Source organism: Chlorocebus sabaeus, chromosome 6, assembly GCF_047675955.1.
Source record: "Chlorocebus sabaeus isolate Y175 chromosome 6, mChlSab1.0.hap1, whole genome shotgun sequence".
Taxonomy (NCBI): Eukaryota; Metazoa; Chordata; class Mammalia; order Primates; family Cercopithecidae; genus Chlorocebus; species Chlorocebus sabaeus.
This window is the reverse complement of record NC_132909.1, coordinates 7,869,826-7,886,295: the sequence shown is the minus strand read 5'-3', so window position 1 is coordinate 7,886,295 and position 16,470 is coordinate 7,869,826. Positions and strand designations below refer to the sequence as shown.

At 52.4% G+C, this 16,470-nt stretch overlaps 1 protein-coding gene across 3 annotated transcripts in view; it reads left to right on the top strand.

Annotated features, from left to right (window-relative positions):
* The first annotated feature begins 2,270 nt into the window (after positions 1-2,270).
* The window catches only part of MYH14 (myosin heavy chain 14), a 102,956-nt gene continuing 88,756 nt past the window's right edge, over positions 2,271-16,470 (top strand). For 2 of the 3 annotated variants that reach the window (XM_037991975.2, XM_037991972.2), the window contains exons 1-2: positions 2,271-2,319; positions 8,951-9,358. In XM_037991975.2, the coding sequence (XP_037847903.1) occupies positions 8,954-9,358 (405 nt within the window). In that variant the 5' untranslated portion in view covers positions 2,271-2,319; positions 8,951-8,953. Of the gene's footprint in view, positions 2,320-4,102; positions 4,213-8,950; positions 9,359-16,470 lie in introns of those variants that run through there. The other variant, XM_037991974.2, reaches the window with a different exon arrangement.

Below are 16,470 nucleotides of genomic sequence, written 5' to 3'. Positions count from 1 at the left end.
TCTGTGTCTGCCCATCTCTTATCTCCCAACTTTTCCTTTCATCTTTCTCTGGCTTCTTTCTCCTACACTAGACTTCGTATGTATATAGTTTCTTTCCTGCATGCCGTTTGAAGGACAATAAATGACAATAGTCATGATAATCAGCATTTTCTTTTTCTTCTCTTTCTTTCTTTTTCTTTTTTTTGACATGGAGTCTTGCTCTGCCACCCAGGCTGGAGTGCAGTGGTGCTATCTCCGCTCACTGCAACCTCCGCCTCCCGGGTTCCAGTGATTCTCCTGCCTCAGCCTCCTGAGTAGCTGGGATTACAGGTGTGAGCCACTATGCTTGAATGCTGTTTGTATTTTTAGTAGAGGCAGGGTTTCACCATGTTGGCCAGGCTGCTCTCGAACTCCTGACTTCAAGTGATCTGCCCGCCTCGGCTTCCCAAAGTGCTGGGATTAGAGGCATGAGCCACTGCTCCTGGCCAGTATTTTCTTATTCAGCCTTTCCCCCAGTGCCAGGATTGTACTAAGAGCTTTGTATGCACTAATTCACTTAATCCACTCAATACAAGCACTCATTACTATTTATTCAACAAACACTTATTAAACACCTACTGTGTGCCAGGCACTGATGATTCGGCACTGAACAAAATAAAGATCTTTGTCCTCGTGGGACTTAAATTCTAGCGAGGAGACAGATGATAAACAGCTAAATTAGCAAACACTCCCAGTGCTATGAGAAAAAGCAACGTGGGGTCAAGCGAGAGAGAGTGATGAGCGGAACTGTCTTATATAGGATGGCCAGGAAAGGCCTGTTGGAAGAGGTGATATTGGAGCAGAACAGATGATGTGGGAGGGAGGCTGTCATGAAAATTCCGGGAAAGAGCATTCCTGGTGGACCTAACAGAGAATGCAACGGCCTTGGGGGCAGCGCCAGGCTTCAGGAGTGTTCGAGAAATTGAGCCAGTGTGGCTGGAGCAGTATGAAGGGAAGGGCCTGGGGGTGAGATCAGAGAAAGCAAAAGGGCCACATTCTGCAGGACCTCGTTGGCCGTGGTGAGTTCTTAGACTTTTACTGAGTGAAATGGGAGCCATGGAAGGCTCTGAACAGAGGAAAGTCCCCATCTGAATAGAGTAGACTGTAGGGAAGGCAAGGGTGAAGGCAGACAGTCCATCACTCCCTTTTTATGAGTGCGGAAATAAATGGAATCTCAAAAAAGTCCAGCAACTGGCCTGAGCCCACACAGCTGCTGAGCAGCCGAGCCAGGCTGGTAGGCCACCTTGGGTTCAGTGGAGCCATTCCTTCATGCCCTTGGCTCTTTTTATTTTCCTTTTAAATAGAGATGGGGCCTATGTTGCCCAGACTGGTCTTGACCTCCTGGGCTCAAGTGATCCTCCCACCCTGGCCTCCCAAAGTGTTGGGATTACAGGTGTGAGCCACGGCCCCCTTCCAACTTTGGGAAGTCTTTTGGCTCTCCTGAGCCTCAGTTTTCCCATCTGTAAATTGTAAATGGGGAATCATTACTACGTTTGGGCATAGCATGGCGGTTAAAAGCACAACTTCTGGTTGGGTCTGAGTTCTTGCTCTGTCATCGGCCAGCTCTGTGACTTTCTGCAATTAACACGCTCTTTCTGAGCTTGGGGTTACCTCATCTAGAAGATGAAAATCTTAATAGCACCAATTTCAAGGGCTTCGTTGTAAGGATTAAATGAGATCATGCAGGTAAGGCGTTTAGCACAGCTCCCTGTCTACATCGGGTGCTCGATAAACGATCATTGTTATTCTGATGGTATCACGGCCCACACCTCCCCCGTGGGTGAGAGCCTGGGAGGGTGCCTGGTACATGGTCTACGTTCGACAAAAGTGAATTCTCTCTCCTGTCTCTCCTGCCCGCCGGCTCCCGGGGGACCCAGGCATTCCGGCCTTCGGCCGGCCCCCCCACGCCGGCCCTGACAAAGGCCCCCATTCATGCCTTGCGCACAAAGCGGCCCATTCACCCGGGCCCGTTGGGCCTCCCGCCCCCGGCCGCCCCCCACGCCTCGCTATTGGTGGCGCCCTGTGCCCGTCAGGCCTCGGCTTCCACCCCCGACCGCGCCGCTTAGCTCCGCGCTCGGGCCGCGTTCTTTTCCCACGGCTGGCACCCTTCAACAACTTCTGATTGGCCCCGCCCGCCAGCCGCTCTTTTTGATTGGCGGCTCCCGTCCCCCAGGGGCGGGGCCGTAGCTTGCCGCAGCGGGAGCCGATTGGCCCCTACTGCCCTCGTGGGGGCGGGGCTGTCCCTGCGGACCCGCCCCTCTTTCTCCCCAGGCCGAAGCCTCGGGACGGCCCTGGAAGCCGGTGAGTGCCCGCGGCCGGCAGCCCTCCGGGGGCGGCAGAATGGGACTGGGCCAGGGGAAGCTGGAGCCTGGGGGCTGCGATCGGGGCCCGGGAGCCCGGGCAGGCGGCCGGGGACGGCGGGGAGGTGACGCGGGCACTCACCTTGGACGCACAGCGGGACGGCGGTGAGGGAGGTGGGGGGGGCGGGACGTCTACACTCCCCCAACTCCAGTTGCAGCCGTGTGCGAGGCCGGGTCGGGGTCCTAGCTGGCAGCCCCGGGCCTGTTCCGCAGAAGGGGAAACTGAGGCTGTCTTTGGAACCTCGGCCGCTTTAATACCTGAGTCATCGCCTCCAGTCCCCCGCCCCCAGCATGACATGTCTCTGTTCTCAAGTGTCAGAATCGGGGGCCAGAAAGAGGGGTCGTGACTGGAAGAGGCAGAGGGGTGGCGAAGGACATATTTGAGAACCATCGATTTACTTGGACGCTTTTATTTTTCATTACTAAATAATTTCCTTTCTTTATCATATTGACTCGAGGTGAGGTATATTGTACCCATTATACAGAGAGGGGGAGGCTGAGACTGGACAGAATTGGTGACTGCAGGGGGACCTGTGGAGACGAACATTCCGGAGACCAACTGCGTGCTGGGTCCTTTAACCTTTTCAATCCCACAGGAGTCCCCCTAAGGAAAGCGGCGGTCCCTGTGGCATAGATGGGGAAGCAGGCTGGTAGTATCAACAACTGGGATGCAGAAATTGATGTCTTTAGGGACCTGCTACAAGTTCTTCCCAGACCCCCTCCTTTAGAATGGCAGAAAACAGTCTGGGCTTGAATCCCAGACCTCCCTCTTATACTGTGTGGCCTTGAGTGCCTTACTTTGACCCTTCCTGCCTCAGTTTCCACATCAGAGAAATAGACATGCTGATCGCCCCTATGCCATCGGTTGTTGAGATTATTCTAGGCCGGGGGCAGTGGCTCAGGCCGGTAATCCCAGCACTTTGGGAGGTGGAGGTGAAAGAATCGCTTGAGCCCAGGAGTTGGAGACCAGCTTGGGCAACACAGCGAGACTTCATCTCTACAAAAAGTAAAAGAGTTAGCCGGGGGTGGTGGCACACTCCTGTTGTCCCAGCTACTCGGGAGGCTGAGTGGGGAGGATCTCTGGAGCCCAGAAAGTCAAGGCTGCAGTGAGCCATGATCATGTCACTGCACTCCAAGCTGGGCAACAGAGACAGTCTCTCTCTCTCTCTCTCTCTCTCTCTATCTCTCTCTCAAATCATGTTATGATCTCAAAGAGCTGTTCTAAGAGGAGAAAATACCCGACACATAGTAGGTACTCTTATCACCATGTAGTCTTTATTTCACTCCCGAGACTGAAGCTCAGGACAGAATACCATTGCTCTCTTCTTTGGTTCTCTTACCGTCTACGGATTTGTTGTTCCGTTCCCGCAGGTGGGAAACTGAGGCTCAGGGAGATTAATGATGAAGCACTGGGCTGGGGAACTTTCTGAAAGTCGTTTTATTAATTTCACTGGCCACAGTTCACAGCAGGGAAAGTTGAGGCCCATGAAGCTCCAGCGGGGTTTGAATCCCGGGAATCCTCAGCCTTCTCCGCTGCGGGCCCTCGACCTTTGCCCGCCATAAGGGGGAGGAGCCCCTGGCGCCGCTGCTGCCGCCGCCGCCCACCTGGCAACAGGCTCAACCCCCGCCTTCCCCCGGCCCCCGTCAGAGGCCCTGAAGCTCCAGGCCCGCCCCGTCCCCAGCCGGGCAGGTGCTGGGTGACATCAGAGCTGGGCTCCCGCCCCGTGACGCGACGGGCCCCGCCCTGCGCTGGACCGCGGAGGTCGCCGCACCTGAAGAGGACCGGGATTCCCGTGCCCTCTCCCCATCTCCCCGCTCCGGTCGGCGCCCCCAGGTAGCCCCGAGGATCTGCGAGTTGAGGGGGCGGCGACACAGGCGCTTGGGTCCGGGGGAACGGGTATTGGGCCCTCGGACTCCTGGATCCGAGGAGGGGCCTTGGGGGCCGGTTGTCCCGGGTCTGAAGAAGGACTGCGCTGCGAGCCCGAACTCGTGGGTCTTGGAGGAGGAAAGGACTCGGGTCAGGACTGCAGTTCTGGGGTCTTAGGGGAGGAGGCGGCTGCAAGCCCGGATTCCTGGGTCTGTAGGAGCAGGGGCTGGGGGCCTGAACTCCTGGGTCTGAGACAGGAGGGCATTGAGTACTGGGACTCCGGAATCCCAGCGCCAGAAGCCAGGGTCAGAGGGCTGGATGCCAAGGGCCCCAACCTCTGCCCCAGGGCGGATCCCTGGCTGCTTTTCTTTTTCAAGCCCAGCAGTCTTGGCCCCTCCCAGGGCAGGTGCTTTCACCTGCCCAGGTGACAGTAATTAGCCCTGGCAGAGTGTTCCTGCTGGGTGAGGAAGGGTAGAGCAGCCAGAGAGGCTGGGCCACTTGGAGCCAAGGCCTGCAGGCCCTGCCCGCCCCATCAGGGCTGTGATCCGTTTCCAGAACTCAGCATCCTCACCTCTAGTCCGGCTGCAGTGAGGTGAGGGGGCCTGCACTTCCCCATCCATAGGAGGAGGGGGCTGGGGGCTCAGACTCCTGGGTCCTGGGAGAGGAGGAGGCTGGGAGGCTGGACTCCTCAGTCCCCAGAAGGAAAAGGCTGGGGGCTTGGACTCTTGGCTCCAGGGACGAGAGGCATAGGGCATAGGGTGATTGCAAAAACTCCCAAACCCTTCCTGGTCAAAGGCCACAGGGCTGGAGAGGAAGTGGATGGGGTGGGTGGGGGTGAGGGTAAAGTGCCCGGGATGGAGTTTGGGTCCAGTGTATCCAGGTCACACTGGAGGCCTGGGGTGAGCCTTGACGATTCGGGGGTCACGGGGTGGAGAAACTCCCTGCTACATTCAGAGTGCAGGGGTCCAGCGTTTGAGGCCTGAGCGCCTCAAGGCCAAGAGTCACTGGAAGCTGGAGCTGCTGGGCTCAGGGATAAGAGGAGAGGGTCTGGGAGGAAATGGGTCCTCTGAGCGGAGCTGAGATTCCCGTGGGAGAGGCTTGAGGGAAAGGCAGGAGTCTGCTGGGACCAGATCCAGGGATGCCTCCAGGGCAGCTGGGCGTTTAGAAGGACTTTTCCAGGGGTATGTGGGAGCGAGGTGGGGACAGCAGGTGAATATAGGTCTGCTGGGCAGAGGTGAAGTCCTGCTGTTGGGGAGACAGAAATCTTCCACTGTTTCTGTGATTGATGTGCTGGGGCAGTGATGGGGACATTTGAGGCAGTGGATGAGAGTAGGGGCCAGGCGTGGTGGCTCATGCCTGTAATCCCAACACTGTGGAGGCCAAGGCAGGAGGATCACTTGAGCCCAGGAATTCGAGATCAGCCTGGGTAACATAGTGACACCCTGTCTCTACCAGAAAAAAAAAAAAAAAATGCTTGGCCTGGTTTTGCGCGCGTGTGGTCCCAGCTACTCAAGAGGCTGAAGTGGGAGGATCACTTGAGCACAGGAGTTGAGGCTGCAGTGAGCTGTGATTGTGCCACTGCACTCCAACTCCGGCCTGGGCGATAGAGTGAGACCTATCTCTAAGAAAAAAAAAAAAAAAGAGAGAGAGAGAGAGAGAGAAAAGGGGCAGACTTCTTTAACAGGAGAGGGAGAATATTTTTCCTGCCTAGTGCTTGGAACACCTTGGAATTGCCACTACTGTCCATGACCCCCTGGATGGCGGGAGGGACCCAGCACTTTCTAGTTCCCCCAGCACCTGGTTGCCTCCATGATAGCTGGAGCTGGATCTACCCCTAAGCCAGGAGCTCCTCCAGGCAGGGCTCCCAGCCGACTCTTCTCTGGGTCCTCAGGCCCACTCAGGGCAGAGTCTCGTGCTTGAAAGTCCTCAGAGAGTTGAATGAATGGGGCCAGTTTCCCCATTTTACGGAGAAGGAGCCAGGTTCCACAGAAGGAAGGAATTGTTCACTGAAGCAGTGAGATTCGAGTCTATTCGGCAGGCATGAGGTAGGCGTGACCAGAGGTGATCAGGGAATCTGAATGACAAAAAATCAGGTCAATTCCCTCCCTGGGCTCACATCTTAGAGTAAAAGCAAGGTTGTACCTTTTGTCCTCTCTTTTATATTCCCTCCCACCCTCTGCCCCTCGATCATTTGGCTCTAGCCACGCTGCCCACCTCCCAGGGCCCTAGCCACACAGGTGCATTGCAGCCCCAGGGCCTTTGCACTGCTGGCCCCAGGACCTTTCCACTGCTGTCTGGAATGACTTTTTTTTTTTTCTCCCAACAACCCCTTGGCTCACTCCTGTCATCTCCCTTAGGTCTTAATTTAAATGTCATGCCAGACAGGCCCTCCCTGGCCACCCTAATGAAAACTTAACATTCTCAACCCTAACATCCCCTGTTCCCTGGTTTATTCCTCCCCTTGGCATTTATTTACCTGGCATTTATTTACCATTTAACATACTATATGACTGGGCACGGTGGCTCATGCCTGTAATCCCAGCAATTTGGGAGACCCAGGCGGGCGGATCACCTGAGGTTGGGAGTTCAAGACCAGCCTGGCCAACGTGGTGAAGCCCTATCTCTACTAAAAATACAAAAAAAAATTAGCCAGGCATAGTGGCATGCACCTGTAATCCCAGCTACTTGGGAGGTTGAGGCAGGAGAATCGCTTGAACCCGGGAGGCGGAGGTTGCACTGAGCCAAGATCAAGCCACTGCACTCTAGCCTGGGCAATAGAGCGAGACTCTATCTCAAAAAAACGAAAACAAACAAACAAAGAATCCCCAAAAAACCAGCAAACATACTATATTTGGTTTTTGTAAAAAAACAAAAAAGAGAGAATTTTTAAAAAACAAAAACCATACTATCTAACTTACATTTTTAATCTTTTTATCTGTCTCCTGGGATTAGAGCAGCTGTGTCCAATAGCCATATAATACAGGCCAGACGTGTAATGTAACATTTTCTAGTAGCCACATTTAATGATAAAAGTAAAAAAGGAACGGGTAACATTAATTTAATGATATATTTTATTTAACCCAGTAGATTGCAAATATTATTTCAACATGTCATTAAATATTTAAAATCTCAGTGAACTTTTTGTTGTACTAAGTCTTGAAAATCTGCTGTGTATCTTACACTTAGAACACCAGATGGGGCTATTTATATTTAAATTTTAAGATGGGGCTCGGTGGCTCACACCTGTAATCCCAGTACTTTGGGGAGCCAAGGCAGGAGGATCACTTGAGCCCAGGAGTTTGAGACCATTCTGGGCAACATAGAAGACCCTGTCTCTACAAAATAAATTAAAAACTTAGTAGGCATGGTGGCATGCCTGTTAATACATTTATTTATTTATTTATTTATTTATTTATTTATTTATTTTTATTTTGAGACAGAGTCTCGCTCTGTCACCCAGGCTGGAGTGCAGTGGCGCCATCTCGGCTCACTGCAAGCTCCGCCTCCCGGGTTCACACCATTCTCCTGCCTCAGCCTCCTGAGTAGCTGGGACTACAGGCGCCCGCCACCATGCCCGACTAATTTTTTGTGTTTTTAGTAGAGACGGGGTTTCACCGTGTTAGCCAGGATGGTTTCGATCTCCTGAGCTCGTGATCTGCCCGCCTTGGCCTCCCAAAATGCTGGGATTACAGGCATGAGCCACTGCACCCGGTCATATTTGTTTTTTAATTAATAAATTTCAGACATGAATCACCTGAGGCCGGGAAGTTGAGGATGTGGCAAGCCATGATTGCACCACTGCACTCCAGCCTGAGCAACAGAGCGAGACTCCATCTCAAAATAAAATGATATAGATTTAATTTAAATGAATGAAATTGAAAATGTGTTTCCTCAGTGACACAGGCCACATTTCTAGTGCCCAGTAGGCACAGGTGGTGGTGGCTCCCGCACTGGACAGCCCAGGGCTAGAAAGTAAAGTTTTGGAGGCAGCCGTCTTCTTCCAGCTTGTCCAGTGCTCCATTGTCAATGCCCAGAACTGAGCCTGGCCAGGCGTGGTGGCTCACGCCTATAATCCCAGCACTTTGGGAGAGTGAAGAGGGTAGATCGCTTGAGGTCAGGAGTTCAAGACCTGCCTGGACAACATAAAGAGACCCTCATTTCTACAAAAATTGAAAATAATTAGCTGGGGCCGGGAATGGTGGCTCATGCCTATAATCCCAGCACTTTGGGAGGCTGAGGCGGGCAGATCACCTGAGGTCAGGAGTTCGAGACCAGCCTGGCCAACATGGTGAAACCCCGTCTCTACTAAAAATACAAACATTGGCTGGGCGTGGTGGCAGGCGCCTGTAATCCCAGCTACTTAGGAGGCTGAGGCAGGAGAATCACTTGAACCCTGGATGCCGAGGTTGCAGTGAGCTGAGATCACGCCTCTGCACTCCAGCCTGGGCAATAAGCAAGACTCTGCCTCAAAAAAAAGAGAACTGACCCTCTGAGCCTGGTTCACAGCCCAGCTTATTAAAGAATGAATGAGTGGGTAGAGAGGTGAATGAATGAAATGAGTAAGCCAGGTCTGTTAACCCAGAAGGGTGGCAAGAGATCTGATAAAGGAAGGCAGAGGGGCTGCCTGGGGAATTTGGGGTAGGGAAGGGAGGCACTGGGGATGGAGCCTCATCTGACCTCCACCCTCTTTCTCTGCCCCCTGCAGACCATGGCAGCCGTGACCATGTCGGTGCCTGGGCGGAAGGCGCCCCCCAGGCCGGGCCCAGTGCCCGAGGCTGCCCAGCCTTTCCTGTTCACGCCCCGCGGGCCCAGCGCAGGTGGCGGGCCTGGCTCGGGCACCTCCCCGCAGGTGGAGTGGACTGCCCGGCGTCTCGTGTGGGTGCCTTCGGAGCTTCACGGGTTCGAAGCCGCGGCGCTGCGGGACGAAGGTGAGGAGGAGGCGGAGGTGGAGCTGGCGGAGAGCGGGAGGCGGCTGCGGCTGCCGCGGGACCAGATTCAGCGCATGAACCCGCCCAAGTTCAGCAAGGCCGAGGACATGGCCGAGCTGACCTGCCTCAACGAGGCCTCGGTCCTGCACAACCTCCGGGAGCGGTACTACTCGGGCCTCATCTACGTGAGTGGCCTCCTGCTGGGGGGCGGGGGACGGGGGGGCGGGGTTGCTGCCGGGTGGGGAGCCGGGTCCACACCCCAACCTGCATTAACTCGAGACTGTGTATCATCTGTATCCCATGTCCCGTGACTATTCCTACACTTACTTGGTTGCCAAATTATGAATTAATTGTTGGATTCCTAGGACAGCCTCGGAACCTACTGGGGACATCGCATGATATATATGGTAGATAAACTGTATTATTTTCCTAAAGTATAAAACGTTCCAATTTCTCGGATATAACTCATCCCGAGTTTTAAGGAACAGAAACAGATCTGTGACAATCATTAATGTGAATCACTGAGTATAGAAATATGTTGCCTGAGGTTCAAGACCAGCCTGGGCAACAAAATGAAACCCTGTCTCTTAAAAAAAGATAAATTAGCCAGGTGTGGTGGTGGCCCATGCCTTTAGTCCCAGTTTCCAGGGAGGCTGAGGCAGGAGGATCACTTGAGCCCCGGAGGCCAAGGCTGCAGTGAGCTATGATGGTACCACTGCACTCCAGCCTGGGTGACAGCATAAGACCCCATCTCAAAAACAGACACAAAGCAAAAAAGTATATGCTAGGCTCTGTGCTAAATGCCTATCTTTTAATTCATTCAATCTCACCATAGGAAAGATAGAGTCTATTATTATTCCCATTTTACATAAGAGGCAAATCAGGCCCAGAGAGAGTTAATAACAATAAAAATGAACATTTATTAAACATTTACGAAGTCTTCTTCCAAGCTTTCTAAAATACATTGCCTCTGTACATTTTTGGAATTAGAAAGCATCTGATCCTCATTTTACAGGTAAGAAAACTGAGGCACAGAGAGGCCAAGGTCACACAATTAGACCTGGCAGATTCAGGTGGTCCCAGGCATTCTCACTTTGCTGTGGTGCCTCTTAAGATTGAGATGGGGCTGGGAATGGTGGTTCATACCTGTAATCCCAGCACTTTGAGAGGCTGAGGTGGGTGGGTTGCTTGAGCCCAGGAGTTCCAGACCATCCTGGGCATGGCCATCCCTGCAAAAAAAAAAAAAAAAAAAAAAAAAATTAGCTGGGCATGGTGGCACACTCTTGTAGTCCCAGCTACTTGGGAGGCTGAGGTGGGAGAATCACCTGAGCCCTGCAGGTCGAGGCTGCAGTAAGCTGTGATAGTGCCACTGTACTCCAGCCTGGGTAACAGATCAAGACCCTGTCTCAAACAAAACAAAACAGTATAAAAACCCATTGAGAAGGGATTGATGATAGCTAGGTTGACTATGGTAGTCTTCCCACATCTGTGCTAAGTGTTGGATGTTCATTGCATTTTTAAAACTCTTTAGAGCAAACAGATGGGGTAGGGCAGTGGTTCTTAACCCCACCTGCATGGTAGAGTCATTTGGGGAATTCTTAGAAAATACCAGTGCCTAAGCCCCACCCCAGAACTTTAAGTCAAGCTCTCTGGGGCTGTGACATGAGCAATGGTTTTTTTTTTTTTTTTTTTTTTTTTTTTTTTGAGATGGAGTCTCGCTCTGTCGCCCAGGCTGGAGTGCAGTGGCCGGATCTCAGCTTGCTGCAAGCTCCGCCTCCCGGGTTTACGCCATTCTCCTGCCTCAGCCTCCCGAGTAGCTGGGACTACAGGCGCCCACCACCTCGCCCGGCTAGTTTTTTTTGTATTTTTTTAGTAGAGACAGGGTTTCACCGTGTTAGCCAGGATGGTCTCGATCTCCTGACCTCGTGATCCCCCCGTCTCGGCCTCCCAAAGTGCTGGGATTACAGGCTTGAGCCACCGTGCCCGGCCAGCAATGGTATTTTTAATAAGCTTCCAAGGAGGTTCTAATGGGCAGCCAAGGGGTTATTAATTTCATTTAACAAAAGAGCAAACAGGATTAGAAAGATTGACAAGGAATGTGGACAATCATAATGAAAAATAATAATAAGAGGAGGCTAGCAAATATTTAATCGAGCACTCGTGATGTGCCAAGCACTGTTCTAAGTGCGGCGTTTGAGTTATCAGCTTCTCTCTGGGCCAGGGACTGCTGATATCACCTGATGTTCAGGAATGTTAAGTGACCCATAGCCATGAAGGAATCATGCCAGGATTTGAACCCAGGCAGCTGGTTCCGGAGTCATGCTCCAAACCCCAGTTTAGACTGGTGGGGTCTCACAACTTTGCTCCAACATCCACTGCTTTGAGGGTCACAAAGCAGAAGATGAGAATATTTTTATGAAACCTCACTCCTACTTGGAGATCGAGGCTCTGAGATAAGCAGTGGCTGGCTCAGGGTCCCTCAGCTTGTGGTGGCAGGTGTGGAATTTGAATCGAGGGCTGTCAGACCCTGCATGGGGTTGGTGTCTTCTCCAGTCTGCACTGGCCCTTTCCAAATCCTCAAACACCTTTACTAGTCCTGGAAAAGAGGCCTCTGCCTGATCCACGCCCCCCACATCTCACCCGAGGCCACAGAGATCAGGATGACATCCAAAACATGGATCCACTGGTTGTCTTTTATTCGTTTATATATATATATATATATATATATTTTTTTTTTTTTTTTTGAGACAGGGTCTCACTCTGTTGCCCAGGCTGCAGTGCAGCAACATGATCTTGGCTTACTGCAGCCTTCACCTCCTGGGTTCAAGCAACTCTCCTGCCTCAACTTCCTGAGTAGCTGGGACTACAGGCGTCCACCACCATGCCCAGCTAGTTTTTGTATTTTTAATAGAGATGGGGTTTCACCATGTTCGCCAGGCTGGTCTCGAACCCCTGAGCTCAAGTGATCTGCCCAACTCGGCCTCTCAAACTGCTGGGATTACAGGGGTGAGCCACCGCACCTGGCCACTCTTTGCCTGAGTGCTCCCGGCAACCTTGTAAGGTATCTGCTATCATCCCCACTCTGCAGGTGGAGAAACTGAGCCTCAGATTGCGGGGTAGGATTTGAACATAAGCCCCATAACTAGGAACCAGCTAAGCTAGAATTTGAACCCAGATCATTGTGACTGCAGACCCCAGGTCGTAGCCATTGCACTAGGAAGATTATTCAGAAAGTTCAGTAGAAAAAGTGGTAGGGCCTGAGCTAAGGTGGTAGCCAGGGAGCCAGACTTTTGGGGCCTAAGAAATGAATGTAAGAGAGAAGATTCTAGAATTCCAGATGGGAAGCAAATTGGGCCTTAATAAAGATTATTAGCCCTTAGTGAGTACCTGCTTTCTCTGCTGGCTGCTGTTCTAAGTTTTTTTCCAATGTGATCTTGTTGACCCCCTCCCCATCCATGTCAGGTTGTGAGGTAGGGATTATCACCCTCTTTTTCCCACAGCTTGGAGAGGGGAAGCCATTGGCCCAACAGAAGCTGATAGTGGCTAAAATATTGAGCATGCAGTGTTTCAAGGTCCATGTTCTTTTTTTTGTTTTATTTGTTTGTTTGTTTGTTTTAGACATAGCCTTGCTCTGTCACACAGGCTGGAGTGCAGTGGCATGCTTACAGCTCACTGCAGCTCAACCTCCTGGGCTCAAGTGATCCTCCTGCCTCAGCCTCCTAAGTAGCTGGGACTACAGGCACATATCACCACGCCTGGCTGATTTTTAAATTTATTGTAGAGACAGTGTTTCATAATGTTACCTAGGCTAGTCTCAAACTCCTGTACTCAAGTGATCCTCTTGCCTGGGCCTCTCAAAGTGCTGGATTTACAGGCTTGAGCTGCTGCTGCGCCCAGCTGGGGTTCACATTAAACCCTCTGTATGCCACATGAACTTGTGGATGACTCCCAGGCACCTTATGCAGGAAGCACTATTTCTGTCCCCATTTGCTAAAGACACTGAGACCCTGAGAGGTTCGAGCCACCTGGCCCAAAAATGTTAGAGGTGTGATTCAAACTCTGCCCTGTTTAAGACCTGCACTTAATACATGTTTGTTGACTGACCAACCAATGGTGGGGAAGGTGGTATTGCCCAGCGAAAAGTGGGACGTCCAGGGCTCCAGAAACCCAGCTTCTGCCACTAGTAGGCTTTTTGGCTTGGAGTTGCTAAGAGTCTCAGTCCCTTTCCTGGGACCCTTGGGGCAGGCAGAGAACCCCGTTGTAGAACACCCTGCTCTGAGAAACATGGAAGATGCATTACGTGATTTCACTCTCAGAACACTTCTAGATGGTGGGTTAAAAGCCGCATTTTCCAGGGCTGGAAACTGAGGTTTAGAGAGGACACAGCCTTCATGCAAAGTCACACACAGCTCAAAAGTGCTGCATCTGAATTTGAACCCTAGATGGCTTCAACGTCTGAACAATGAGCCTGAGAGTTTGAGGCTGCAGTGAGCCCGGATCGCGCCACTGCACTCCAGCCTGGGCGACAGAGCCAGACTCTGTCCTGCCCGCCCCCGCCAAAAAAGTCTGAGTGAGCCCAGGGCTCCCAGGTACGATGGGTAACGTAAGAGTCTCAAGACCCATATCTGGTGTGGGATGCATGGGCGCCGCCTCGGCCTGGCTGGTTTTTATCCATGATCTCCCCTAATCCCTACAGCCTTTGTAATGGGGTAGGGAGTGTCGCCCTCGGTTTCCTAAGGAGGAAACTGAGACTATGGGGAAAGTCACCGGGCTGAGGGGGGGCGGGGGCAGGTCTGTCTTCAGAGCCCCGAGGGCTGGAGCAGCCATTCCTGACCCTTCCAGGCAGACTTCCCCAGCTGTCTCCCACCCTGTGGGGGTGCACCAGCCTCTGTTCTTTCCCCCCCAGCCTTGTTGACCAGCTCAGGTTTCTGTTCCTAGGGTGTCGCCCTGGAAACAAGGTGTGGCTGGCAGGAGGGGCTGGGGTGGGAGGGTGGTGTGGGGAGTGGGTTCCTCCGCCAGCCAGGAGTGGGGGCCAGGGCGCCGGCAGCCATGAGATACCCTCCCAGGGAATGTGGTCCGGCTGCCCCACCCACTGAGAGCTGGGGAGCTCCCAGAGCAGCCCTTTCAGGCGGGGAGGGCAGACACCCAGCAAACCGGTTGTTCCGCTCCTGGCCGGCCACCCAGGCCACCCACCCTCCCACCATTAGAAGGTTGGCACCTGGGACCAGGCAGCCTATGGTGGCCACACCCTACTCTGCCTGAGAAGCCCAAGCTCCCTGGGAGCTTAAAACAGTCCTGCTGGCCGGACACAGTGGCTCACGCCTGTAACCCCAGGCATGCCGGGGTGGGAGGATCACTTGAGCCCAGGGGTTCAAGACCAGCCTGGGCAACATAGTGAGATCTGATCTCCACAAAAAGTAAAAATTTACAAAATTGGCCAGGCGTGGTGGTGCATACCTGTGCTCCCATCTGCTGAGGAGGCTGAGGCAGGAGGATTGTTTGAGCCCAAGAGGTAGAGGCTGCAGTGAGCTGTGTTCATGCCACTGCACTCCGGCCTGGGTGACAAAGTGAGATCCTGTTTCTAAAAAACAAAAGAAAAAGATAGTCCTGCTGCTAACCAGCTTAGAAACCAGCTAGCTGGGTAGCTAGCAGAGTAGGTTACCCTACTTTGTCACACACAGCTGGAAAACACATCTTAATTTGAATCCCAGATGGCTTCAAAGTCCAGAGTAGCTAACTAGCTAAGCCACTAAGCGATAATTCTCTGCCTAGTTTAGCTAGCTAACTTTAGAGAGCTTGGCTAGTCAGCTCTCTGGCTGGTTTAGCTAAGTGGCTAACTAGCTCTCTAGTTATATCTAACTGCTTCTGTGAGTGTTGAACCCCTGTTGCCTACATGATTACCCCTGTGAGCTGGACTTGTTCTTAAACTGTTACAGAGTCCTGAGGCTGGGTGTGGAGGCTCACGCCTCTAATTCCAGCACTTCGGGAGGCCGAGGTGGGCAGATCATTTGAGGTCAGGAGTTCGAGACCAGCCTGGGCAACATAGAGAGACCCCGTGTCTACAAAAAAAATACACCGGGTGCGGTGGCCCAAGCCTGTAATTCCAGTATGTGGGGAGGCTGCGGTGGCAGAATTAGTTGAGCCCAGGAGTTCAAGAGCAGCCTGGACAACGTAGTGAGACCCCATCTCTACTAAAAATACGAAAAATCAACCTAGTGGATCAACACACACTTGTGATCCCAGCTACTCTCGAGGCTGAGGTGGGAGGATTGCTTGAGTCTAGGAGGTGGAGGCTGCAGTGAGCCATGATTGTACCACTGCACTCCAGCCTGGGTAACAGAGTAAGACCCTGTCTCAAAGAGAAAAAAAAGAAAAAGACTAGGCACGGTTATTTCAGCAGAACTGTTATGTGTCTATTATCACTAGAAACTGCAGGTATGTTCCTGTTGCCTTTCGGTTATTGCAGATACCACAGGCACCCTTCCAGAGATATTCCATGCATATTCAAGTGAATATATAAAAAGATTCCTACCGGGCGCGGTGGCTCACGCCTGTAATCCCAACACTTTGCAAAGCCGAGGTGGACGGATCATGAGGTCAGGAGCTTGAGACCGTCCTGGCTAACACAATGAAACCCTGTCTCTACTAAAAAATACACAAAATTAGCCAGGTGTGGTGGTGGGCACCTGTAGTCCCAGCTACTTGGGAGGCTGAGGCAGGAGAATGTGTGAACCCAGGAGGCAGAGCTTGCAGTGAGCCGAGATCGCGCCACTGCACTCCAGCCTGGGCGACAGAGCGAGACTCCGTCTTAAAAAAAAAAAAAAAAAAAAGATTCCTCTTCCAACCTTTCTAATGCAAATTGTCGCTCCTCACACAGTCCTCAACTCACCTCCTTTTACTCGATATTGATTTGAAGATAGTCCCATGTCTATACACAAGAGCTTTGTAGGAATCCGTCATATGAAGGTGCATTCAGGTCATTTCCAGTCTTTTGCTGCTACAAAGAGTGCCTCAACCAGGCACCTCGCACATGGTCATTTCCTGTGGGTGAGTCCAGGCAACCACAGGCTGTGACCCAAGTCTGGCTGGCTGCAAAGGCCTTGTTCTCTCAGGGTAAATCCTCACCCAGACAGTGCCTTTGTGCAATTTGGAAAGATTCTTTGCTACCATCAGCCTGAAAATGCTCATAAAAAACCTTCAAGTCTGTATTGTTATGGTGTAAACATACCATGTGCAGATGCCCCTGTGCAATGCACGACCTCCTCAGTGGCCCCATGACGCCTTTCAGGCTGTGGGC